Below are 25,545 nucleotides of genomic sequence, written 5' to 3'. Positions count from 1 at the left end.
ACCATTTTAAATCTGACATGGTTTTGCTGTGCTAATGCAGAAACCCTGGCTTAAATTCATTCAAGGGCAGGCTGGTTAAATTAAAGTAATAAGTCAACATCAAGTGTGCACAGGAAAGAGGTACCATACCTTCCAGTCTCCCGGGGCAACGAAGGTCTCGCAGTTTTCCTGCAGGAACACAAAAAGGCCAGGTTTATCAAAGCCTTCATTATGTTTTTATCATGTTCTATCAAAATGACTGGAGCAACACTCTGCAAGATCCCACCACCACAAGAAAGATGAGTTTCTGTGAAGAAAATAGTTCCTTTGTGCAGGCATTTTTAAACCTATATGAGAGTTTTAGTTTCACTAGACAAGGTTAGTGTGGGTGGCTTAGCTGGCATCAGATCAGCAGCTAATTGTGGAAATGAAGTTAAAACATGCAAGCTGAGATTGCTTTGCTGCTGATATGAGACCTGTTTAACAGCATTATACATTGAGGCATAATGCATTTGGATAGCCTAGAACAGGACCAAGCTCAAAATTAGTGAATAAAGACCTTTGAAGCCCTGCTGTGGAAAAATAAAAATGCTGGTCTAGCTGGTCTCCAAGATTCTACAACCAGTAAAATAGACTAGACTAGTCCTTGTTAAGTTTTGAAGAACAATTAAGATCAGCAAGCCTTATTTGGTTGCTTATTTAGCAGGGAGAACAAAGTGTGCTAAAGGATATAAGTTTAATGGGATAAGAAACATTGAGAAAGAACATTTTGAAGACATGAGTTGGTCTTGGAAAATTCTCACGTTCCTATTGTTGCTAAACTATTTTATCCCCACAAACCCAGTAGGAATAACCATAAAACTCCATTTCATTTAACTCAAAGGCAAAGAAGCATGAATACAGTCTACTTTCAATTGAAGCAAAGCATCTCATTTTAGTAAAGCTAAATTGTGCAGATTGGCAGAAGCTGGAACAAAGCCAAAAACCTAAAGAAAGACATTAGTGCATGCAAATCAAGCTGTTGAGAGATGGCAGAAAGATGGCAAAAGCAGTTATAATGTCGGACCAGCAGGTGTCACTCCATTTAAAGGATTCAAAACTCAATTGCAGTACCCCAGAATTTTGTATGTAAACAACCATATGTGCCATTTCCTTTTTAAGAACCAAACCTTATGACACTTGACTATGAATTTATGCTTTCTGCTAAATGCTTTTTACAAACCTGTGAAATGATGATGTGGGTGCTGCTGAAACAGGTTGTGAAGAAAAGCATTTAGCTTGAGCAAAACAAAATTACACAGGTAAACCAGAGATTGCTGGTTACACAAATATTCCAGGATCTATACAAGTTAAGATCAATGGACAGCTGCATTTGTGGCATAATGTTGATTACCACAAAAGGATTGGGATAGTTCCCCCCAAACTGTAAATACTGTCAACATTTACTCACTCTCATGTTCCAATATGCCTAACATCATGCTCCACGGAAGAAAAAGGCATATGGAACAAGATGAGGGTGAGTAAATGAAGACAGAATTTCCATTTTTAAATGAACTATCCCTTTGAAATAATGCTGATGTTAATAAGCAGTGTCCAATAGAATTCTTACGTTGCAATCATCAAAATTTTAAATCCCTGAATATATAGTATTCCCTAAATCAGACAAAGCAAATCTCAAGGCTGGTTTGGTCTTTGAAAATAAAGGTGCATCTACGTTGACTAAGGACAGAGGTTTGACAGAAATTAGTATCCCTTTGGAGTTAGAGAGGTGGACATGGTCTGTGCGGTAATCAGCCTACCGAGATGTACCCGCTGGTCCGACGGCGTGTCATGCCGAGCCAGTGTCGGGCCATCGCATGCCAGCGCTTGGGGGGGCGAGCCGCTTGGGGGCAGGGTGTAGCAGAGGGCAGCACGGGGACACACTGTCCTGTAGCCTGCCACGTCACACACAGACACAAATACTAGTTACAGCACACTGCTTCAAACAGCACCCTTTACAGGATTGGATGACAATGGTTGGCAAGGTGAGAATAGCTGTATTTGATGAAAGGATGATGATGATGATATGTATGGATGATATTGTGTGATATGTGGATAGATGGGAAAATAAATGACAAACACGATATCAACACGAGCACCTCTTCCTTCCGTTCAATTGGTTCCCAGCATGAGATTCAATCATAATAAATGTATGCAATCCATTTTATTTCTGTAATGCGATATATTTCTGTGTAAAACAAGATATTCAACGAAAAAAATGTAAGGCGGGACTTCATTTTATGCATCGTAATTGAATGAATTGTCAAAAGTGGGCATTCCATACACTCTAAAAATAGCTCAATGGCTGAGCTGGATATAATCAGCATTTGCTCAACAAAGAGAGCAATCAGTTTCATGTGTGATTCCTACCTGTCCTCATCCTTAGCTCGAGATCCACTCGTCACCATAATGGTAACATAACAGAAAGTGTTCAAAATTTCAGCATAAAACACTAACAAGTATCCCCTTTATATTCATCTTGTACAAAAACACATAAAATAACACTTAATTTTAACATTCACTCCCCTTTTTGATTCCCGTGCAAAGCATGCTGGGAAATGGAAATCACCAGCCTAGTTAAATCAATGGTACATTAACACCACAAAAAGTATTCATGTAGTCTCAACTCAAATGTATTAAGTAAACTTCCATTTTACAAATTTAAATGGATAGAAAGCAATGAAATCAAGTTGTAACAAAATGTTTTAGAATTGTTTTGCTTTAGTTTGCCTTAAATTTTAATTAAAGGTGCACTCAGTAACTTTTGCGTTTGTGTCATTTTGGGACTTACACTGACACCTAGTGGCTTGGATGCTGCATCATTCAAACACAGTCATTTTCAGTTTCAGATGCCATTGTAGAAACTCACTATTCACAGTCAGCCATGATTATTTTAATCCTTGAGTGAAAGTGTCAAATAACGGGACGGTTACTGAGATTAAGCAAGTAGTATTCGGCTGGTCAGGTGATTCTAAAATGGCAGCCCCCATGTGCAGACCCTCTCCATGTAGAATAAAACGTTTTTAAAAGGTTAATGATAAGACTTGATTCTTACTCTCATGTGATTGGTCATGATTTTATACACATGTTTCAAAATTACTTTTTGAATTTTTTTTTTTTTTTTTTTACTGAGTGCACCTCTAAGTAAATTGAAGAAGCAGCAAAAATCCTTTTTTTTTTTTTTTTTTTTTTTTTTTGTGTGTGTGTGTACCAGAATGGAGCAAGACCTGAATGCAAGTTTACTTGCACACTAAATGTCTTGGCTATTGGCTACTGGCATAAGCAGTAACATAAGCAAGTAATAACATTTTGATTAAAGGTTACTGAAGACAAACTATTTTTTATTTTGGAATAACATGTACCAAAAGGATGCACCACATTAAATTAATATATATATATATATATATATATATATATATATATATATATATATATATATATATATATATATATATGAAAACAAATAACAACTGAAATAGTCCATTTTTAGTCATTATTAAGATTTACATGAAATATTTAATTAACCTGTACATCTTAAAAATAGGCTTATATCTTTTTTGAGGGCAGGATTGAGCATACATTTAGAAATGTAATTATCAATTTTGATTTCATGTTGACTTTAACTGTGCACTTTCACAAATATTCGAGCACACCGTTAGAAAATAACACTGTGTTGCCCACTGATATTTTTAATGCCATTTATTTTTAATGGCATTACAGATTTGTCATGCTTTTCATGTCACATTAGCTTAATACACATGTGTGGATTAAGATGAAATGTGCTATTTGGTGAGGCTGGATAAATCCTCTATCATGCACACACACAAACGTCCATTTTTTGTTTGTTTTCTTGCCTAAAAACAGGGTACATTTTAAACCAATATTTAGCCAAGCACAAACACATTCAGTCACTCACCATCTCTGTTTCCTGTCCTCTGGATTCTGGCAGTAGCGGTTTCTCTTCAGTGAACTGCTGATCCTTCATGCCAGCCATCCTGGAGAGCAACCTGCAATCACCATGGCAACACACACCTGAGATTAACATGGCTACTCGACAGCACACCAAAATCCAATCAAATCTTTCATGCTGTTCCAATATTGTAATAGTACCCAAACCACCAGTGTGCAAATATAAAGCCATTGTCAGAAAAACATTTCACCCTGCTGAAAACCATCTTAAACCAGCCTAAGGTGGTTTGCTGGTCAGCTCTAGAAATGGCTGACTCCCTGGTCAGTGTACTTACTAGTGAACTAGGAAGCAGATTGAGACAACAGTCAGAAGCTGGTTTTAGCTGCATTTTTCAGCAGGAGTACTGATCTATCTCCAAACAGTGCCCCAGAACATGAGGTTATTTAAAAAATGGCATTCTGTGAAATGGTGGCATTGTGAACATGACTTGAATGTTGTTTGGAGGTGGTTAGGTTCATGATGACATGAAAATGTTCAAACATTTCTGTCCTGACGTCTATCACCAGGATCACATGATCAAGTGTGACACTGAATGAAGTTAGCTAACAGTGATGTATCAGGTTTTGACAAGAAAAGCAATGTACTTCTCCATTAGGTAATAATTAAACTGCAGCTGTGTGGTTGAAGTAAGTCAGCTAATGAATGGAACTTGAGTGTGTTTACATACCCAACGAAAGAAAACCACAATTACATGGCATTTGAAATGATGGTGTTCTTCTCTGTTTTTGGTGTTAAAATATTTAACAAGACTGTTTTTAAAAAACTATCAGTACAAATAGATAAGATTTTGCTCTGATTATGATTAGAAGGATTTTTGATAATTCCAGCATTTTGCAACCCACAACTCTGCCCGCCCAGTCATCTTCAGCCGTCTTGGCTCCGGAAGTATTATTCCCATTCCATAGGGATTTAAAAAAATCCTTTATAAACTAGTTATAAGCAATTAACCAAACCAACCAGCTCTGAGGTTAATCACATCATTACAAACTTTGACCTGAAGCAGACAGATTTTTAAATATCAGACAAAAAGACAACGGTATAAGACGGTGTACTTAACGTCTTTCATGAGCAACTACAATCCCAAGAAGCATTACGAATTACAGAGTGAATAAAAACATATAAAGCTATTGATTTAAAGTTGTTGATTATGAGATGAGTACAGAAGCAATATATTTAAATGTAATTGGAAAATATTCAAATATACACAAATATAGTGTAGCTTGAGAGTAGCTTGAGAGTGTAGGGAGAACTATTTGATTGCATTATTTGCCGCTATTCTCTGATTGGTGGATCTTCTCTCTTTAGCAACGTGGGTAGAGTTTCACCAGTATTCTTCTATTTAACAGGATTTGTAAGTTGAACTAACACAGACTGATGGCTTCAACAGAAACATATACCATTGATTAACAACCACAGAAATCAGTTAGGTCTGTATTTAAAGAGTAATTAAGAAAATTAATAGGATTTTAACTTCCGGAACAAACTTGCACTCTATTGATGGCTGTGTCTAAAAGCTGAAAACTGCTGCCTTTGCAAACAATATATGGTCTGGAGTTAGAGAGGCAACCTGGCACTATAGGGATGGGCGGATCAATCCTAAAGTATCGATACTTCATATACTGATGTTGAATCAAAAATATCTATCCTTACACAAAAATATCGATTCTACATTTTTATTTTTAAACTAGGGATATAATTATTCGGTTACCATGAACATGAACAATTATCATAAGCTTCAAAGTGAAATAAAAATGATTGGGCCATATTAGCAAATACTTGTGCAGGATGGGAACTATTTCTTCTTCCGCTCATCTTAACATGCATGCTGAAAGACACGAGCAGACAAGCGCTTGTGCAGTCACAATGCTCGTTTTAACAAGAGGGATCAGTGAGGTGATGATAGAAAATCAGATAAACATCTGGAGTAAATTCACACTAAACTAACAACATATCTAAAGGTGAAATTTCTTATGAGTTTGTGTGTTATTGTTGTTAATAAGTAATAACAAAATAGTTAACCATGGTTTTACTAAAGTAATATTGTAGTAGTAACCATGGTTAATTGTGTGGCAACTATGATTTAACTAAATTCCATGCTTAAACTATAATTACTGTATTGAAACCTTGGTTAATGTTTATATGGGTAAACAAAACAGAAGTTTAATCATTTTCTGTTTAGGCTCACAAATGTAAGAACAAAAATTAATGACTTGAATTATGACTAAAAATAATATTTTAAATTACCCATTTCATCCCACGGTATAGCAAATAATATCTGTTTAATAGAAGTATCGGTATTGGTATCAGTTTCGACGATACTGGACTTTAAATTATTGGTATCTGATAGAAAAGAAAATAAGTGGAATCGCCCATACCTACCCGGCACACTGAAATCCAATGCTTGTGCAACATCCTGTTAACTATGATGCCTTCATCTGGTCTGATTTAGAAAGTCGAATAGATGTATCTTTCACTGCCTAAGATATCCCACAATCTAGATGTAAGTATCCATATTTTTCATTTTATGACTCTGATAACCCAATGCTAAGCTATTAAAGAGCAGCCACAGTCCAGTGCTAATTTATTTGTCTTTATAGTATTGCTAAACCTAAAATTTTTCAGAGACACATGCACATGCAGGAAATGGTTTACAAAGAATTCCTTCATCATAGCCTTAATTATGGTAGCCGTGATGTGCAAAACAACAACAAATCTGAAAACACAACGGGAAATCCAAAAACAAAATAACAATTCAGAGACAGAACAAATCATAAAACACAACTTCAAATCCAAAAATAAAAGAACAAATCGAAAGAAAGAAAAAAAAAACATAACGCAAAATCAGAAACAAAGCAATGCCAGAAAATTGTTGATGAGTCAATAATTCCAAAATCCATTTCTTAAGTCACAATTAAGAAAAAGTTAAATGGAAGAAAATGAGAGAAAAGATCAATTATCCATTCTTAAAGTAACTGGAAAAAATTAAGTTTCAAACCGTTTTTCTATTTTTGCATTTGGAATGGTATCATCCACCCAGCCAATCAGGTGAGAAGGACCGGTATAATCCACCCAGCCAATCAGGTGAGAAGGACCGGTATCATCCACCCAGCCAATCAGGTGAGAAGGACCGGTATCATCCACCTAGCCAATCAGGTAAGAAGCTATGGTGCCTACTCTTTCCATCTTGCTGTTGTATTTTCAGACTTGCCATTGTGTTTTTTGACCTGCCATTGTGTTTCCTGACTTGCTGTTGTATTTCAGGATTTGGCATTGTGTTTTCAGAAATGTTCTTTTGTTTTTGGATTTGCCGTTCTGTTTAGAGACTTGTTGTATTGTTGTGCACTTCATGGGCACGTTACTTAGCGGTTATATTTAACTAGTATGCCCATGGACATCACTTTGTTTTAAAAGGTGGTGGGAACAGTTTGGGGGAGGGGAGATGTCACAAAGTAACTAAACTCTTGAATATTAATTAGGTTTTGTGCAGATAGAATTAAATAATCTTTTACTGTTTTGTTACGTCCTAGGGCGTATCTTTCTTTTATTTTCTTGTTACATCTGTGGATGTATAAGTTGTATGTATATTGACTATACATTGTTTTTATGTTTTCTGTTGTCTTCGTTGTGTTCCATGTCATCCCAACCAGGTTAATTTACATCAGCTGTGGGTAATTAAGATCGAGTGCTGAGCAGCTCTGATTGGTGCACTACCAGATGAACATGGGAATAAAGCTGAAGTGGAAAGACTGCTAGGAGACTCTTTCCTCCTGCCCCAGCGTTGATAGCCTTTGTGTTTTTCTATACTGTTGTTAATTAGAATCTACAAGTTGTTTTCTTTGTTAAACTTACCCTAATTTAAATATTGTTCCTTTGTTGGGTGTGCGATCTTTTCCACCCGCTGGTATCCACGGAAGCGGTAGAGAGGTGGGCGCCATTTTCTTTGTTACACCGGTTTTCTCTTGTTTATTGCTAGGTAGGGAGTAAGGCAAGATTTTTGTTGTTAATTTCTATTTATTTGTCTGTAAGGGTAAGTAGTTTGTGCCTCCCTTTTCAGCTAGACTCATTTTGTTTGTTATTTTGGCCTGGTCCCCTCTTGAAGACTTTATGCTTCCCTGTTGTTTTGTATTTAATAGAGGACAATAAAACTTGTAAACTTTTTTTGTAACCTGTTGTGGTTATTGTTGGCTGGGACAGGAGTGAAGACCTCCAAACACTTTTTTTTTTTTCCTATCTTTAAGTTCCTTATAACTTGTTAGTTTTCTTCCTGACCCCTAGACGGGGAGGAAACATAACAATTGGGGGCTCGTCCATTCGTCTAGTGAAACGTAACAATTGGGGGCTCGTCCATTCGTCTAGTGAGACGTAACAATTGGGGGCTCGTCCATTCGTCTAGTGAGATGTAACAATTGGGCCTCATCCATTTGTCTATTGGGACGTGACAATTGGAATCTCGTCTTTTTGACCACATTCGGTAAGTCTTTTTACATTTTTTTGTATTGGCTGTTTTTGAACTTTGAGTGGGGGAAGAGATCACATATTAGTGAATATGGAATTTGACCTAATTATGTTCACGTTATCGCCCACTTTAGAAGAATTTAACCGATGTAGAAAGAAGGATCTGATTCTAATTGCAGATTTCTTTAATATATCAGTTCCCAAAGAAGCCAAGAAACTGGTGTTAAAAGAGAAGTTATACCGTAAGTTGCTAGAGGCGAGTATCTTACCTGAACGCTCTGGGGAGGGTGCGGGTAATGCAGAGTCGGAAGGTGATACCTCATCTGTTAAAATGAATTCGGTAAGTAGTACTAAGGTCCTCGTGAAGATCTTAAGGATGCAATTCAATTGAAAGAATTGGATCTTGCTTTGAAGCAACAGGAACACGAAACTCAGCTTCTGCGCTTGAGAGCTTTGGAGATTGAGGCAGGTCGGGATATTAAACTGCGAGAATTAGAGCTTGAGGCTCAAGCCTTGCGCAATAAACCAGTTCCATTACCTCGATTAAGATCTTTCTCTGATAGTGGTGCATCGCAAGCTAAATTTGATGTCAGTAAATATGTCAAATTAGTACCTCCATTTCGCTAAACGGAGGTTGATTCAGTATTTTACCGCCTTCGAACGTGTTGCTGCTAAATTAAGTTGGCCGAGAGACATGTGGCGCTAATGTTGCAATGCAATCTCATTGGCAAGGCTCAAGAGGTGTGCTCAGCTTTGCCAATAGAAGATTCATTGGACTACGATATTGTAAAGGCTGCGGTTTTGCGAGCTTATGAATTAGTGCCGGAGGCATATCGACAAAGATTTAGGGCTTGTTCAAAAGCAGCCAAACAAACATTCGTGGAGTTCACGAGAGAAAAAAGAACACTTTTTGAGAAGTGGTGCTTGGCCAGCAAAACGACAACTTTTGAGGAGCTGCAAGAGCTTGTTTTACTGGAGGACTTCAAGTGTTGTGTGTCCGAAAGTCTTGTGGTGTATTTAAATGAGCAAAAAGTATCTAAACTTTCTGATGCAGCGGTTTTAGCTGATGAATTTGTGCTCACCCACAGAACTGTGTTTCCGTCTGTTCGTTCTGTTCAAACTCCATCAGTTGGTGAGAAAGTAAGGAAGGAATCACTGTGGGTTAGTGTTTCTAGACCAGGCCATGACTCTAAGTTCATGCCGAAAAATGCTGCAGGCAAAAGAGTATGCTTTTACTGCCTTGACCCTGACCATTTGATCTCGGATTGCAAAGCATGGAAGCAAAAAAATTCTACTAGCAAATCTAAAAGCGTTTCATTTGCACAAACTCTCTCTGTTCCTGATGTGGATCATCCTTGTTTACCAGCTACCTTTAAGCCGTTTGTGATGGAAGGCACAATAGCCCTTTCCAATGACACTGAGTTTAGACCGATTATGATGTTGAGAGATACGGGGGCAGCGCAGTCATTAATTTTGGAGAGCGTGCTACCTTTTTCCCCTGAGTCATATACGGGCAGTGATGTGCTAATTCGTGGTGTGGAATTAGGATGTATTTCAGTACCTTTACATCATGTGTATATAACCTCTGAACTCATAACAGGTGCTGTGAAAATGGGAGTACGTTCACAGCTGCCGGTTGAAGGTGTGAGCATGATATTAGGTAATGACCTAGTTGGTGGAAAGGTTTTTCCTCATCCCATTGTGTCTGCTAAACCTGACGCTTGTGACCAAGCTGACGTCTCTAGACAGTTTCCTTCTGTTTTTCCATCTTGTGCCGTAACTCGTGCTCAAGCAAAGAAATTTGGAAATGTAGTTGACATTTCAGATTCATTCCTAACTACTCAGGGAAAGATGTTTATTACGCCCCAGCATCCAGGAACTGCTGAGCCTTCCAACCCAATCCTACAGCCCATAAAGGTAAGCCGAGAGCAGCTAGCTGCTGCTCAAAGGGCAGACCCAAATTTGGCAAGATGTATTGAGACTGTAGTAGATAAGTCACAAGTCTCAAAACGTACGGTAGGTTATTTTTGGGATAACAACATACTCATGCGTTGGTGGAAGCCGCAAGACGCTGATGATGATTGTCATGTGATATATCAGATTGTGTTGCCTTCTGGTTACCATGACCAGGTTTTGCAGCTAGCTCATGAGCATGTATGTTCTGGTCACCTTGGGGTAACTAAGACTTATCATAGCCTCACTAGACACTTCTTTTGGCCCGGTTTAAAATCTGCAGTGACTAAGTTTATCAAATCATGTCATGCTTGTCAAATGGCTGGAAAGCCCAATCAGACAGTTCCACAAGCTCCACTTCACCCCATTCCAATCATGGAAGAACCCTTTGAAAGACTTCTCCTTGACTGTGTAGGTCCATTGCCAAAGTCCAAATCAGGCCATCAGTACATTTTAAGCATTATGTGTACAACCACCCGTTATCCTGAAGCCATACCACTGCGTACTATCAAAACCAAGGCAGTAGTAAAAGAGCTAATCAGATTTTGCTCCATTTTTGGTTTACCTAAGGTCATTCAAACTGACCAAGGGTCAAATTTTACGTCTCATGTGTTTGAGCAAATGGTAAAAGAGTTGGGCGTGGAACACCAGTTGTCAAGTGCATATCACCCAGAGTCACAGGGCGCACTTGAACGGTTCCATCAAACTCTCAAGTCGATGATGCGTACCTACTGTGTAGAGAGCGGTAAAGACTGGGCAGAAGGGTTACCTTTGTTGATGTTCGCTATAAGGGGAACAGTGCAGGAATCTCTGGGTTTTAGTCCTGCTGAGCTTGTGTTTGGTCACACAGTGCGAGGGCCATTAAAACTCTTAAGTGAGCAGTTTTTAACCAAAGATTCCTCTCCAGTGTCTATCTTCGATTATGTGAGCTCTTTTCACAAACAACTTCACAAGGCATGGGAAATTGCTAAGACCCATCTTGCTGAAGTTCAGTCTAAGATGAAAGCCGGTTATGACCAGCGAAGTGTTGTACGCAGTTTTCAACCAGGTGATTCTGTGTTAATTCTACTCCCTGTTCTTGGCTCGGCCATGCAAGCAAAATTCTCTGGTCCTTACGTAGTTGAGAAAAAGCTAAGTGACACTAACTATGTTGTACGTACTCCTGATTGGCGTCGTAAGACCCGAGTCTGTCACATAAATATGATTAAGTCCTATGTATCAAGAGATTCATCTAAACCTGATTTACCAGTTGAACCAATATCGGTGGTAAATATTGTTGATAATCCATGTACCCCTGAAGTAGATGACTTTGTAGATAAAAATACCCAAATCTCTTGTGGGAGATTATCAAATTCTTCTGTTCTGACCACATTGGACTCTCATCTGTGTTATCTACCTGATGACCAATGTATTGATATTGTTGAGTTGATCAGAAAGTATCCTACACTGTTTCATGATGTTCCCTCCCAGACCACTGTGCTGAGTCATGATATAGATGTAGGTGAGTGTTTACCCATCAAACAACATCCGTACCGTGTGAATCCTCATAAAAGGCAGTTAATGAAAGAGGAAGTTGATTATTTGTTACGTCATGGTTTTGCTGTGTCCAGTCAGAGTCCGTGGAGTTCACCATGCTTGCTTGTTCTTAAATCAGATAACACCCTGCGATTCTGTACGGACTATCGGAAGGTGAATAACGTAACCAAACCTGATTCCTTTCCTCTTCCAAGAATGGAAGACTGCGTGGATAGGGTATGTTCATCATGTTTTGTCACAAAGTTAGATCTTTTAAAAGGTTATTGGCAGGTACCTTTAACACCCCGTGCTAGTGAGATCTCTGCATTTGTCACCCCTGACAACTTCCTTAATTATAAGGTTATGGCTTTTGGAATGCGTAACGCTCCTGCTACCTTCCAGCGTTTGATGCAGAGGGTTTTGTCAGGAGTACCAAATTGTGAAGTATACCTTGATGACATTGTAGTTTATTCATTGACTTGGAAGGATCATCTCAAAACGTTAGAAGAGGTGTTAAAACGTTTGTCTGAAGCTTCTTTAACATTGAACCTTGCCAAATGTGAGTTTGCAAGGGCAGTTGTCACTTACCTTGGCAAAATAGTTGGGCAAGGCCAGGTACGACCTGTTGAGGCCAAGGTCTCTGCCATCATTGAGTTTCCTCCTCCTACCAACAAGCGTGAGTTGAGGCGTTTCTTAGGTATGACTGGTTACTATAGAGGTTTTTGTGAAAATTTTGCCTCTGTAGTTTCACCCCTAACAGATCTATTGAGTACAGAACGTAAGTTTGTATGGAGCCCTGAGTGTGAGTCTGCTTTCCATGCAGCTAAGGATCTTTTGTGTAACGCTCCAGTTCTGTCTGCCCCAAATTTCACCTTTCCATTTAGTCTGCAGGTAGATGCCAGTGCTTATGGAGCAGGTGCAGTGCTTCTACAAGAGGATAGCTCGGGTATTGACCATCCAGTATGCTATTTCTCTAAAAAGTTCTCAAAATGCCAAAGACGATATAGTACAATCGAGAAAGAGGCATTAGCCTTGTTACTGGCTCTTCAGCATTTTGAGGTCTATGTAGGGTCTGGCAGTGGCAAACCAATAGTGGTTTACACGGACCACAACCCTTTGATTTTTCTATCCCGTATGTCAAATGCTAACCAGCGGTTGATGAGATGGTCCCTCATCATTCAGGAATTTAACCTGGATGTGCATTATAAAAAGGGAGTGGAAAATGTTGTAGCCGATGCACTGTCCAGAGCTCATAATGCTGAAAGTTAGAGGGTGAATAATAAATGGTTACAAGTCCTGGCTTGTAAATAAGGGTGGGTGTGTTACGTCCTAGGGCGTATCTTTCTTTTATTTTCTTGTTACATCTGTGGATGTATAAGTTGTATGTATATTGACTATACATTGTTTGTATGTTTTCTGTTGTCTTCGTTGTGTTCCATGTCATCCCAACCAGGTTAATTTACATCAGCTGTGGGTAATTAAGATCGAGTGCTGAGCAGCTCTGATTGGTGCACTACCAGATGAACATGGGAATAAAGCTGAAGTGGAAAGACTGCTAGGAGACTCTTTCCTCCTGCCCCAGCGTTGATAGCCTTTGTGTTTTTCTATGCTGTTGTTAATTAGAATCTACAAGTTGTTTTCTTTGTTAAACTTACCCTAATTTAAATATTGTTCCTTTGTTGGGTGTGCGATCTTTTCCACCCGTTGGTATCCACGGAAGCGGTAGAGAGGTGGGCTCATTTTCTTTGTTACACCGGTTTTCTCTTGTTTATTGCTAGGTAGGGAGTAAGGCAAGATTTTTGTTGTTAATTTCTATTTATTTGTCTGTAAGGGTAAGTAGTTTGTGCCTCCCTTTTCAGCTAGACTCATTTTGTTTGTTATTTTGGCCTGGTCCCCTCTTGAAGACTTTATGCTTCCCTGTTGTTTTGTATTTAATAGAGGACAATAAAACTTGTAAACTTTTTTCGTAACCTGTTGTGGTTATTGTTGGCTGGGACAGGAGTGAAGACCTCCAAACACTTTTTTTTTTTTCCTATCTTTAAGTTCCTTATAACTTGTTAGTTTTCTTCCTGACCCCTAGACGGGGAGGAAACGTAACAGTTTTGATAAATAGTCATTCTTGATGATCAATTTAAGCGCGCCAATAAATAATTAACCTAATTAATTTGAGTATTTGATCAATACGTAACTGTCAGTAGTGGGATTTTGTCAGTCAGTAGATAAATAAATGGATTAGTAGACCTATCTATAGCCAGAATGACTGATTAACTTTATTTAATGAACGAAAATGGCATCTGTATGTATATATCGGTTTGCATTTTGCTTTTCGATTTAACTGGAAAGAAATGTGAGCTGCTGAGCAAGTAGAGATGCACGAGAGAACATCGCTGCATGCTGTCACTCAACACCAATGACAACAGAGGCAACTAGCACTCAAAATAACAAACTTCAGAGCTAGTACATATTAACACACACAACTGAAATGGATACTTCTGCTCAAGAACTGGAAATATTTCTTCTGCATTAGACACTTACCTGACGAAAGCTATTTCAAAAAGTGGTGGGGACAAAACTGGCAAAGGCAAAAAGTGATGGGGACATGTCCCACCCATACATCCATAAATTATGCCTATGAGCAAAAAGCCAAGTCATGGATATCTTTTTGTAAAATTTTAGGTCAACAGAAGTGTTTTCTCTTATTTCCTGTCAGTGTCAAATGCTGCATGAATTTGGAATCATGGGCAGTGTAAATCAAACCCTCAGATGTGAAGGGATAGAATGATGCAGGGAATAAGTATTTTGGTTGCATAACACCTCCCATGAGGCGATTAAAACGAGGGCTAGACATGACCACAATACTCTCGATTGCCCTGCCATTCTCTCTCCATTTCTCTCTCTGTCACCCTCTCTGTTTATCTGTCTCGCTTTTCCTTCCTCACATCGGTTGACCTTTCTCAGATCATTATAAGATCATTAGACAAGATTAATCGAGCATAGCAATTCCTCCACATGCTCTCACTCTGTTTTGCTCTGCCATAACAGAAGTAGATTTTGAAATTTTCAGAAAAAAATCTGAATGCTGTTTTATAGTGCAAAACTTCATGGTTACTGTTGTAACCTCCATTCCCAGAGGGAAGGAACGAGACATTGTGTCAAATGAAGTGACACAAGAGGTCTTCCTGGGACGCCAAATGTAACTCTGAACCTGAGAAAAGGCCAATGACAAGTTGGCAGACAGAATTTGCATGCCCCGCCCTGGACATACGGGCATAAAGGGAAGTGGGGCAGCGAGTGCCAGTCAGGATTTTGCACTGAGGAGCCGTTAATAAGGTATGGCCATTTACAATGGTAGGTCTAGTGCTGTGGCAGGAGGGAAACAACGTCTTATTCCTTCCCTCGGGGAACATTACAACAGTAACCATGGTGTTCCCCTTCTGTCACTCATTCAACGTTGTGTTGAATGAAGTGACACAAGGGGTCCCGTATAAAAACGCCATGCACTGATCGTGAATGGCGTGCTAGAAGCACCTGTGTCGGCTTCACGTAGCCCTCCCCAACGCCCCCAAAGAGATGTCACATACAGACCTTAGGTTCCCCGCACTCCTGAGGGGGGGAACAGGTGCTACATGACTAGCATGGGAGCAAGCCCGGCAGCCGCGGCCTACTCTCTCACTATGTCTCTCACATAGGACGTGAAGCGGCTAGGGCTATCTTAACATTTAACGGGGAAGGCGGTCTTTCCCGGTCCTATTCTTTCAGGGGAAAAAGACCCTGTGGAGGCCACATCCTGCCCAGTCTAGGGGGAGGTAATATATGGTAAATATATCACGAGGCTTGTGAAGCCATATGTGGGAAATGGCGCGGTGGTAGGTCCAGCCTAATGAGCGGGTACTCTACAATCATGGCAACCAGGGCAGCAGGGCCGCCCAAGCAATGCCGCCATGGTCATGTTCTCACAATGAGTACATGAGCCATCCACAAACGCCGCCTCAGTGTGATCGCTGCCCAGGCACATGAGGCAGCGTCTGTGGCCGTCGGTCTTGGAGAGAAATTGACCACATCCAGGAACAACCCAGGGGCAGAAAGGCATCTTGAAAAAGACGCTTCCTGAAAAGGACGTTGAACGCCGCTGTATATTGCTCTTTTGTGAGTGGAAAACTCAAACTCTTTTAGAGAAATCAAAACTCTTTTAGGAGGAGAACACTCTTTTAACAGGGAAAAGCGCTGTCGAAGTGCCCAGGGCGTGCAGAGAGAGAGAACTCCAGCTGGAAATGCGCCGTAGATCCAACAGCAATGCTTCTCGATAGTGAAACAGTGTTGAACTTCAGCTTGCTTGTTGCACAACCGTTCGGCTCTGAAGAAAAATTCTGACTGGCACTCGCTGCCCCGCTTCCCTTTATACCCGTATGTCCGGGGCGAGGCATGCAAATTCTGTCTGCCAACTTGACACTGGCCTTTTCTCAGGTTCAGAGGTACGTTTGGCGTCCCAGGAAGACCCCTTGTGTCACTTCATTCGACACAACGTCGAGTGAGTGACAGAAGGGGAACTCAGTTGCCAGGACATTGCTATGCTTTTGCTAAGGTGTTCTGAGTGGTTTGTGGTTGCTAATTATGTAGTTGCTGACTTGCCCAAGTCAAAAATGATTTTCTGGTCCCTAAACAAGTTCCACCTTCAATGTAAGTCTACACGAGTTTTTCTCAATTTTATTGACCACAAGGTCAAAATCCAAAATGTGATTTCTTAGAAAAGTATTACCACAGCTCTTCTCAACAAACTCCACAAATTGAGGTATCATTAATTTTCCTAGTACAAACGGCATAGCATGGACCCTTTTCACATTTCCTTGTTTGGAATTCTATAGATGTGTAAACTTCTATAGTGATGAATGGGAGACAACAGCAGATATAACTTTTGCAGATGCAATTTGCACACTGGTGTAAATAAAGGTAGATGCTATATACATCCCAGTGCAAATAGTGGCAAATATTATTAGCATCCCAACCCTGGTACAAATAGTGGCAGATACTATTTGCACCCCTTATTAAATACTAACATACTGTTGCGTCACAGCAGCATGTTTATTGTGTTTATTTAGAGTCCCACAGTCACCCTACACCAACCCCTACCCCTAAACCTAACCTTCTTTTACAAAAATGAACCATGGTTTTACTACATTAACCATAGTATCACCATGGTATTTTGTAGTAAATTCATAGTAACCAATAAAATAAACATGGTTAACACCATATTACTGTAGTAATAACAATGTTAATTGAGTCAAATCTTCGGTTTTCACAATAAACTATGTAACTATAGTAAAACTACCAGTGGCAGAGAGGAGGGCGGAGCTGGGTCGTGATTCCGCTCATTAGGCTGATGAAGCCCAAGAGGAATAAAGGCAACCGTAGACGACAGTGCGACAGAGAGAGTTACGGGCAGCTGTCCGACACCTGTGTGTGTTTGTCTTTTTGGTTCAGTTTCATATTAAACTATTATTTATATTATCAAGCTGGTTCTCGCCTCCTCCTTTCCATTGAACTTTGTTACAGGGAAACCACTGCCAGGGGTGGGGGAGACCCCTTCCGTCTGCCACCGATCCGCCTGGGAAGGCGGGGCTGTCGTCCGCCAGAGGGTGGACTGGCTGAGGACCAGGCTACAGCGTATCGGAAAACCGGTGAGTAAGTTATTTCTTTTTCTCTCTCTCTCCCGCTGCCACTCCGAATTGGCCTTTCCCTCTCTTTCAAATATGATTATTGTGGGGGTTTTTTTTGGTACGATCCCTGTTACAGGGTATAGGTTCTGTATTTTTTTGTTATTATTGTTTCCCTCCCCTTGTCCCCTATCTGATCCAGGTAGACGGGGATGACCTGCTGGCAGACGGGGCAGAAGGCACATCAACCCCCCACCCCCCATGTACGTCATGCCGGGGGCTCCTGGGCCTGAGAGAACAAGGGAGGAATGTGGCAGGGCAAAGGGCAGGGCCGGGTCATGATTCTGCACATCCGTCCCCTAATTAGGCTGATGAAGCTCGAGAGGGATAAAGGCGACCGGAGACGACAGTGTAACAGGAGAGAATTACGGGCAGCTGTCCAACACCTGTGTGTGTGTATTTGTTGCACTGCTGTCTCCAGACGCCTTTATTTCTCCAGGGCTTCATCAGCCTAATTAGGGGCCAGATGTGTGGAATCACGACCCCGCCCTCTGCCCTGCCACACTACCTGAATTTTTATGTATGCTTAATTGATGCTTGCCCACAAAAGATTTTGACTTTAGGAGGTAGCATTTATATTATACTAAAAACAATAAAGAGTTAACAAATATTATAATCACAAAAAATAATGCATAAACTGTGAACCTATAACCCCTCTTGTTCACAGAGATTCCTGTTTTAATTTTTTTGTGGGTTCTGTACCCCGTCAGTGTTGCCATGGTAACCTCTAGTAATGCCAGTAGACGCCCCTGCAATCTTCAGGGAGTTGGATAAACTTTATCTTCCCCTCTTCTTTTTCTGCCAACTGCAGTATTACAAAAACCAGAGTACCTTGGTGACCAAAATAATGTGGTCACTCTTAGACATGTTTATATCGTGTTAAAAGGTCACTGATATAGATAGAGTGTTCCAACATAAAGTGCACTCAGGTTGAGCAAAAAGCGTCAACCAGAGCTGGTACATACCCTGCACAGTGACAAAAAGTATGTATGTGGGCCTCATGGCTTTCAACAAAACACATGACAACACAGAAGTGGCCATTGAAAGAGTATCTATCAAAAACCAAATCAATCGATCTGTTCAAACTGAAGGCTAAAGTCTGACCTTATATAAAGTATTGCAATCAATAACAGGAAACGACACAACAAAATATGTTGTACACGTATTAAACTCTGAATCTATGTCATCCAGAATTTTAAAAACACCCAGAATGCAAAACAGTTTGACTAAGTATATTGGCGCAAAACTAATATACCTTGGCTTCATTATAAAGTTGTAAAAGTGGTAAGTGTGCAAAGTTTTAATTAGCCTTATGGAGGCTAACATGAGGTAAACAGAAGCTTGAAAATTGCTTCATACACAAGGTGCAAAGAGTGCTAAGTACCACCCACATGCTGGCAGAATAAAAATTTCATGGAAAGAAAAAGAAAATTATCAAATATTTGGTGATAAAAAGCAATGTGGAGGCAGTGGTTTCCTGTTCAAAAGACTAGCATTGTTGGTTACTAATAAGCTTAACCAGCAAGACTTCCATGGTAAAAATAAGTTTAATCTAAAAGACTATGCTGATTGATTGCAAATTATTTTCTGGTGAAAAGTATTGCTATATGCACCAAACCTGCACTATCCAGCATCGCTCTTACAAAAATTGAGAGTTCATTACAAATTTGCTGCAAATTCGACAATGACAATTTTTACATTGTCCGTTGGTACCAAAGGTTTGCTGTAGGTTCACCACTACCAGTGAAGAGCTGCAAACTTCTGGCAAACATTTGAGGTGAATCACAAGCTCATTTGCATGTAAAAATAATGAGTGGAAAATTTGTGGCAAGTTTGTGGGAAGTTTGTGGGAAGTTTGCAGCTAGTTTGCCAGAACTCTAGATTTTTTGTAAGGGAAACTAGCCTGGACTAGCATGGAATATGCTACTATTCAGTAGGGAGAAATCATCAGAAAAGCTAAAGAGTGGCATTTAAGGAACACTTGTTGATCCCTTGTAAAAACCAAACGTCAAGGCAAATATCCTCCTCTTACGCCCACTGGAAACTAGCTTAAACACACTGCTGTCTTAGCTTTTCTTTGTGGTTGGTGAATTTTATAGCATGAAAGGTCATCTTGTTCTTCTTGTGTGTATATTTCATCAGGCGCTGAATGCCAAGACTCTACAGCGATCCAATTTACAAGGTCAAATGTTGAGTGTGATGGAAGACAAAACAGAGCAAAGCATCAACTGGTCTTTTTGTTCACATTAATAACCAAAACGCACTATAAAACCTACAAAAAAATAAAAAATAAAACACAAGTAGCTCACATAATGCTTACATTTAAAAGGCCAGTGTTTCCCAATCCTGGTTCTGGAGTACCCCTAAAAATGCTTTTTTAACCTTTGAAGGGCACTGCAGGAAAGGAAAGCCACCTGAAGTTCCCTAAATGAAAGGGAGCAGCTGAATCCCTTTCTGAAGGACCCTTCCATAAGGCTGCTAGGAAAGAGTAACATTTTCGCTTTAAGGAAGTAATTTTGCCATTAATACATTTTAATTGAATTAAAGTCACAAATGTATATTTTGACGCAAATGTTTTAATTGTTACAATAATCTTAACAGCTATTAGCATGAATTTTGCTGCTATGTTATGATGTATGCTGTATGTAAAAATGCAATCAAATGAAATTGTGACTGAGGTTGTCATTCTGCCTAACATGTCGTTTTGCGTTCCAAGGAAGAAAATCATACAGGTTTTGACCAATATGAGGGTGATTAAATGATGACAGAAATGTAATTTTAAAATAAACTATACCTTTAAGGTAGATGTATAGGACCAGGATTGAGAAGCACTGAAACAGATGGTTCCAAGAAGTTGGAGATGTCTTGGAACATCTACTGTCACAGAGCAAATACATTACAATGGTGCATTAATGCATACCCTGAACTATTAGGCAATAACAAAACATGTCTTGCATTAAACTCAGGAAAGAAAAGCAGTGGTCAGATTCATGAAAACTCATGGTAATCTCGATCACTCACAGAGCTCACTTCATACCTCCAATGGGATTCTGCGTAACGTCTGAGCCAATCAGGATGATCTGGCTCTCAGGGTGTCAGAGACGCCCTGATAGCAACGTATTGCCTAAGGAATCTGCCATAGCCAAGCCCCTCACACAGCCACTTGTCAAGAGCTGCCATGGCTAACAGAAAGTGATTTGGTATGTGGCCCACAATAGCTTTTTAACTGCAGCCAAAAGTACAGTAACCTGGCTGAAACTTTCCTCATACCAAGCAGCGGGAAACCAATGCAGGGATGTTAGGTGTGGTTTCCCTTGGCCTCAAAGGGCATGTATTAAATCGAAAGATTAATGGTTCCTTAATGGCTCTTCACCCATTTTGATAAATAACCTGCATCTAAAAGCTTATATGAGGCTATCTTTTGCCACTACCTGGACATTTATAAACACCTGCGTACCTTTTTAGGTCAGAATATAATAGAATCCAGCTCATAATGGCTTTCTGCGCTCATGTGCACTCAAATTATTCATGGTGATTTTTCATTTATTGTAGTTTATAAATGTAAAATAGGTGTCATGTGATGATTAAAAGCTGAACTTCAAGGATTACAGGAAGCAAATCAAGATATAGGGACCACTCTAAATAGGATAAGGTTAAAATTATTTAGCCACCATTATATCATTTTTCATTAATCTTTGCAATTAAACTGGATGTTTAAGTTGCTATAATTTCATTGAAAAATGTCCCTTATTTGCTCAGCAATTTTCTCTTCAAACTGCTGGTCAGCCTGACAGTAGTAGGCTTGAAATAGAAAACTCACTGTACAAGCAGACAGTTGACATTAATGTCTGCTATTACTGTGAACTAACAGGCAACACGGAGAAAGAATCTCATGCATGTGTTGTTATGAATTGTGGCCCGACGCATTTTGGAACGTGATGACACACGAAATCAAGCTTACGTAGCTAGAATAGTCTCCTCTCACTTAGTTGGGTAGAGCATGTTTCGGCCTTAAGTCTAATTCAAAATCCAACCTGCTAACATCAGAATCCATATCGTAATGTGGTGGCCATCAGACTTCGATAATAAAAATTGATCTCCTCTTTAATGGAAATCAGACTGAATGCTTAAATCTATATGGAGGGACCGGTTGATGACTCAAGGCTGGAACATATCTACAGATATTGGCCAGTGATTTATGAGCTATGATCAAGGGCAGAGTGATGATTGGACATCTACACTTGACCTTGTTTGGCACACTGCTCAGTGATTGGTAGACAAATCAAGGTGTGGTCGTTATGTTGTCAGACACAGCAACTGACCATGGAATTCACAAGCAAAAAGACGGACATAAAAATGAAGAGGATGAATGCTAAAAACGGAAAAGAAAAGCTACAACCTCGGTTACAGCCGGAACTACGTACATTGTCTGCAGCAGGCTCTGTGGAACCGTGCAGCTAGTCTTGGACTGGAAGTTCCAGAACAATCCGAGCCCCATCTATCAGTACAAAACAAGATCCATTTGTAATTCAGCTATACATAATATTCGGTATTCAAAGAAATCTCAGAGCAAGCATGTTGACCTGGGCAAAATATTCAGTAACCCCTTCTGATTTTGGTCTCTATATACCAAACAATGCAAACTTGACCCAAGGCAGAACTCTTACAAAGAGATGTTTTATTAAAAAAGTTCCAAGCATTTTTCAAAATCCTCCCAGGAAAGTTGCAGAGTTCCTACTAAATTGTAGCTAACAAGCACAGAAAGTAAAAAATTATTGCAAAATCTTTTTCCATGCTTAGCAGAGGAACAGCACAACAATTCTAACAAGAAAAGCTTCCAGGAGGAATGGTTTTTGTAAGATTGAGACAGCAAAGTTTCCAAGGCGTCTTTTGCATTGTTATGTAATCCAGAAAATGGGGTCATCTAGTTGTTGTCGTCTTGCTGGGAGATGTCGAAAAAAAAAAATCACAGCCTTGCATCAAGTTGCATCAGGATCATCTTTGCTAGCAACTGCCTTTTTAAAATACAAGCCTGAGTGTTACTGAAAAAAATTGCTTAAATAAATGGATTTATTCATCCTTGTTTTCAAACCATGCCACATTGTACTATTCATCTTAGCATTTTTAATGATTGCACACATTAGTTATTAAACTACCTCCTTTATTTTCCACCAACCTTTGAGTCTAATAGTTGAAATATGTATTGGAACCGTAAGCTTCACCCATTTAATGTCAAATGCACTGTACCTTCAAACCTCAGTTTAATACTTTAAAATCAATGTAAATCTCAGGGGACATGCTAACAACATCATCCACCACCTCTTTAAAACTGAAAGTGTCAAGGGTCATGACAAGTTGCAGTTTAACCACCACTGGAAAGTTCCACAGCCTTTCTGGACTTCAATGCAAGCTGGCAGCCAAACAGGCATACTGGCGTCAGATATACTGTCAAGTGTTTTTGAGATTAGGAAGATGGAGAAAAACAAAAGCTGTGCTTATCTGTTATTACACAGACCCAAATACATCTCACCACCATAGCAGATAGCATTAAACCAATGAGTTTGAAAAAACACCTGTTAGTGGACTCAGCCTTTGTTTAAGGGGTGGACTCCAGCTGGCTTACTGTTTTTGGCAAAGCCTCTCTCTCTGACGCAGTTATTTTTCGTGGTTAATAAATTCAACCAGTCGACCTCCCATTCATGCCAATGCAGGGGCTGGAACTATTATGCGTAGCTTCTGACATGGGCACTATACTATTCGGAGTAGTCATTCTGTTGTTGCTCTTGAAGGGAAGTACCTCAAGGCTCAATGTTTGGTCCCTTTTGTTTCTGAAACCGCCATATAATTCACCTTGAACCAAAACAACCAAATACTCAACTCAACCTTACAATGCATGTCTTAATTTTGAGTTCTCTTGACTGATCTTCCTATTTTTCACATCTCTTATCACATATCTGATCACAATAAGTAAGGATATTGTTCTTACCTCTGCTGAAGTATTGTCTTCTTCTGTAGTTTAAAAGGAATTTAGTGTGTTTGGATTGTGAGTTCGTTTTGGAGAGATGCTGTCGACCCTGTGAGGGCTATGCTATGTGAGTCTCTCTCTACGTCTGATCCACCCTCCTTCCCTCACTCGCTCACCCCCTCCCTTGCTCTGTAATAAACAGAGAACACGTGTCCTCCTGGATGATGCAGCTGAGCCATACCAACAGATGAGTGCAAGATAGTGAGGGAGACATAGAGGACACAAAAAGAGAGACAGAGGGATAAGAAACTAGACAGACAGGAGAGAGGACAGACAGGAGGGAAGGAACCAAGGAGAAGGAGAAAGACAGAGTGACTGAGTAACGCCTGGAGGCTTAAGATGAAAGGATGAAGAGGAAAGTCTTTAATTAGACTGCAAAAAACAGCTCTGTATAAAACATTATTACACCTGAGGCAATATGAGGTTGAGTCAGTTTGATCAGAAACTGTTCATACAGAAGATTATAAGTACATGCTCATGTACCCAACCAAATAACTGCAATAACAAACCCACACATTCACTTATCACAGCCTGAATCAATGAAAGACACATACGCCCATGCACATGTTGATACAGGGAACTGCTTTCTACTCATTTGTTGCAATTTACTATTTTCTCTGAAGACTACTTATGTTACTACTAATGTTAATCAAGGGTTCTTGCATCAAAACAGCCCTTAACATTTTAGTAAGAAAGAAATATTCACATATAAGAAATGCATTTCTTATTGGATTTACTGCCCTCATCAGCATGTTACCAAATGATGAGATGATGTCAGATGATTTTAACAGAACTGATTCTTGCAAAAGGTGTTTACACAGACTATTCAATTAAGATATTTAAAATAATGTAAAAAATATAATTTTACCAGAAAACTCAAAATGTGTTACTATTAGGGCTGTCAATTTCTGTCAACTTGATATGCAGATTACTGAATGCAATTAATCGCATATATAAATATTTGCTGAGAAAGGCCCTCAAATAAAAATAATTAAATATATTATGATTTATAAATTATTATATTGAAATAATTATAAATATACTGTAGACTCACTGAGTAACACAATTTTTATTATTATTATTGTTAGGAACACTATGGTCCTTATCAAGTGCCCGACGTGGTTTTGTGCTGTTGTAGCCCAACAAGACGTTTCCGTCTGCAGAACTGCCGCTCACTGGATGTTTTTGGCACCATTTTGAGTAAATTCTAGATACTGTTGTGTGAGAAAATCCCAGGAGATCAGCAGTTACAGAAATACTCAAACCAGACTGTCTGGCACCAACAATCATGCCACGATCGATATCACTTTCGGAGGTTTTTTTCCCCATTCTGATGGTTGATGTGAACATTAACTGAAGCATCTGCATGATATTTTTTGTGCATTGCACTACTGCCGCATGATTGGATGATTATATAAATCGCATGATTAGGTAGGTGTACAGGTGTTCCTAATAAAGTTCTCAGAGAGTGTATATTATAAAGCAGATAATTAAAATGCATTACATTTATGTGGCAGACGAGCAAAGCATTGATAAGAGGACAATAAAAAAGTGGCTTTAGAAGGCAATATATTGTTTTTTCCTTATAATTAAATACTGACCTACAGTCTACACAGCAATCTATTTTGCAAATGAATTCATCAATCTGTCTGAGATTTATTACAAGGTCTTTTCTAGGGACACCTCAATTTGCACATGCACAGTATTTTAGCATGGTATTGTGTTCACTTCTGCGGCTGAATGCACGTTCATGAACCGTTAACGGAATTGAAAGACATGAAAATCATTCAGTTACTCTATTCTTTAAGAAATTGTGGAAAAAATTGTTTGTTTTGTAAAGTGGTTGTCAACCAGTATCGTCACAGAAAATGTTGCTTACATGCATTTAAACTTATTTT

General features: G+C 39.5%; 1 protein-coding gene across 5 annotated transcripts in view; it reads right to left on the bottom strand.

Annotated features, from left to right (window-relative positions):
- Nucleotides 1-23,746, bottom strand: part of LOC127637979 (protein NDRG4-like) — a 48,252-nt gene extending 24,506 nt beyond the window's left edge. For 2 of the 5 annotated variants that reach the window (XM_052119294.1, XM_052119295.1), the window contains exons 1-5: nt 23,609-23,719; nt 22,047-22,120; nt 3,935-4,025; nt 1,779-1,913; nt 130-168 (exon numbers count right to left, since the gene is read on the bottom strand). In XM_052119294.1, the coding sequence (XP_051975254.1) occupies nt 130-168; nt 1,779-1,913; nt 3,935-4,025; nt 22,047-22,120 (339 nt within the window). In that variant the 5' untranslated portion in view covers nt 23,609-23,719. Of the gene's footprint in view, nt 1-129; nt 169-1,778; nt 1,914-3,934; nt 4,026-22,046; nt 22,121-23,608 lie in introns of all 5 variants that reach the window. The other 3 variants (XM_052119296.1, XM_052119297.1, XM_052119298.1) reach the window with 3 other exon arrangements.
- Nucleotides 23,747-25,545: the final 1,799 nt, after the last annotated feature.

The sequence above is a fragment of the Xyrauchen texanus genome, chromosome 46 (assembly GCF_025860055.1).
Source record: "Xyrauchen texanus isolate HMW12.3.18 chromosome 46, RBS_HiC_50CHRs, whole genome shotgun sequence".
NCBI lineage: Eukaryota > Metazoa > Chordata > Actinopteri > Cypriniformes > Catostomidae > Xyrauchen > Xyrauchen texanus.
The sequence above is the reverse complement of the archived record's forward strand: the minus strand, read 5'-3'. Positions and strand labels throughout refer to the sequence as shown.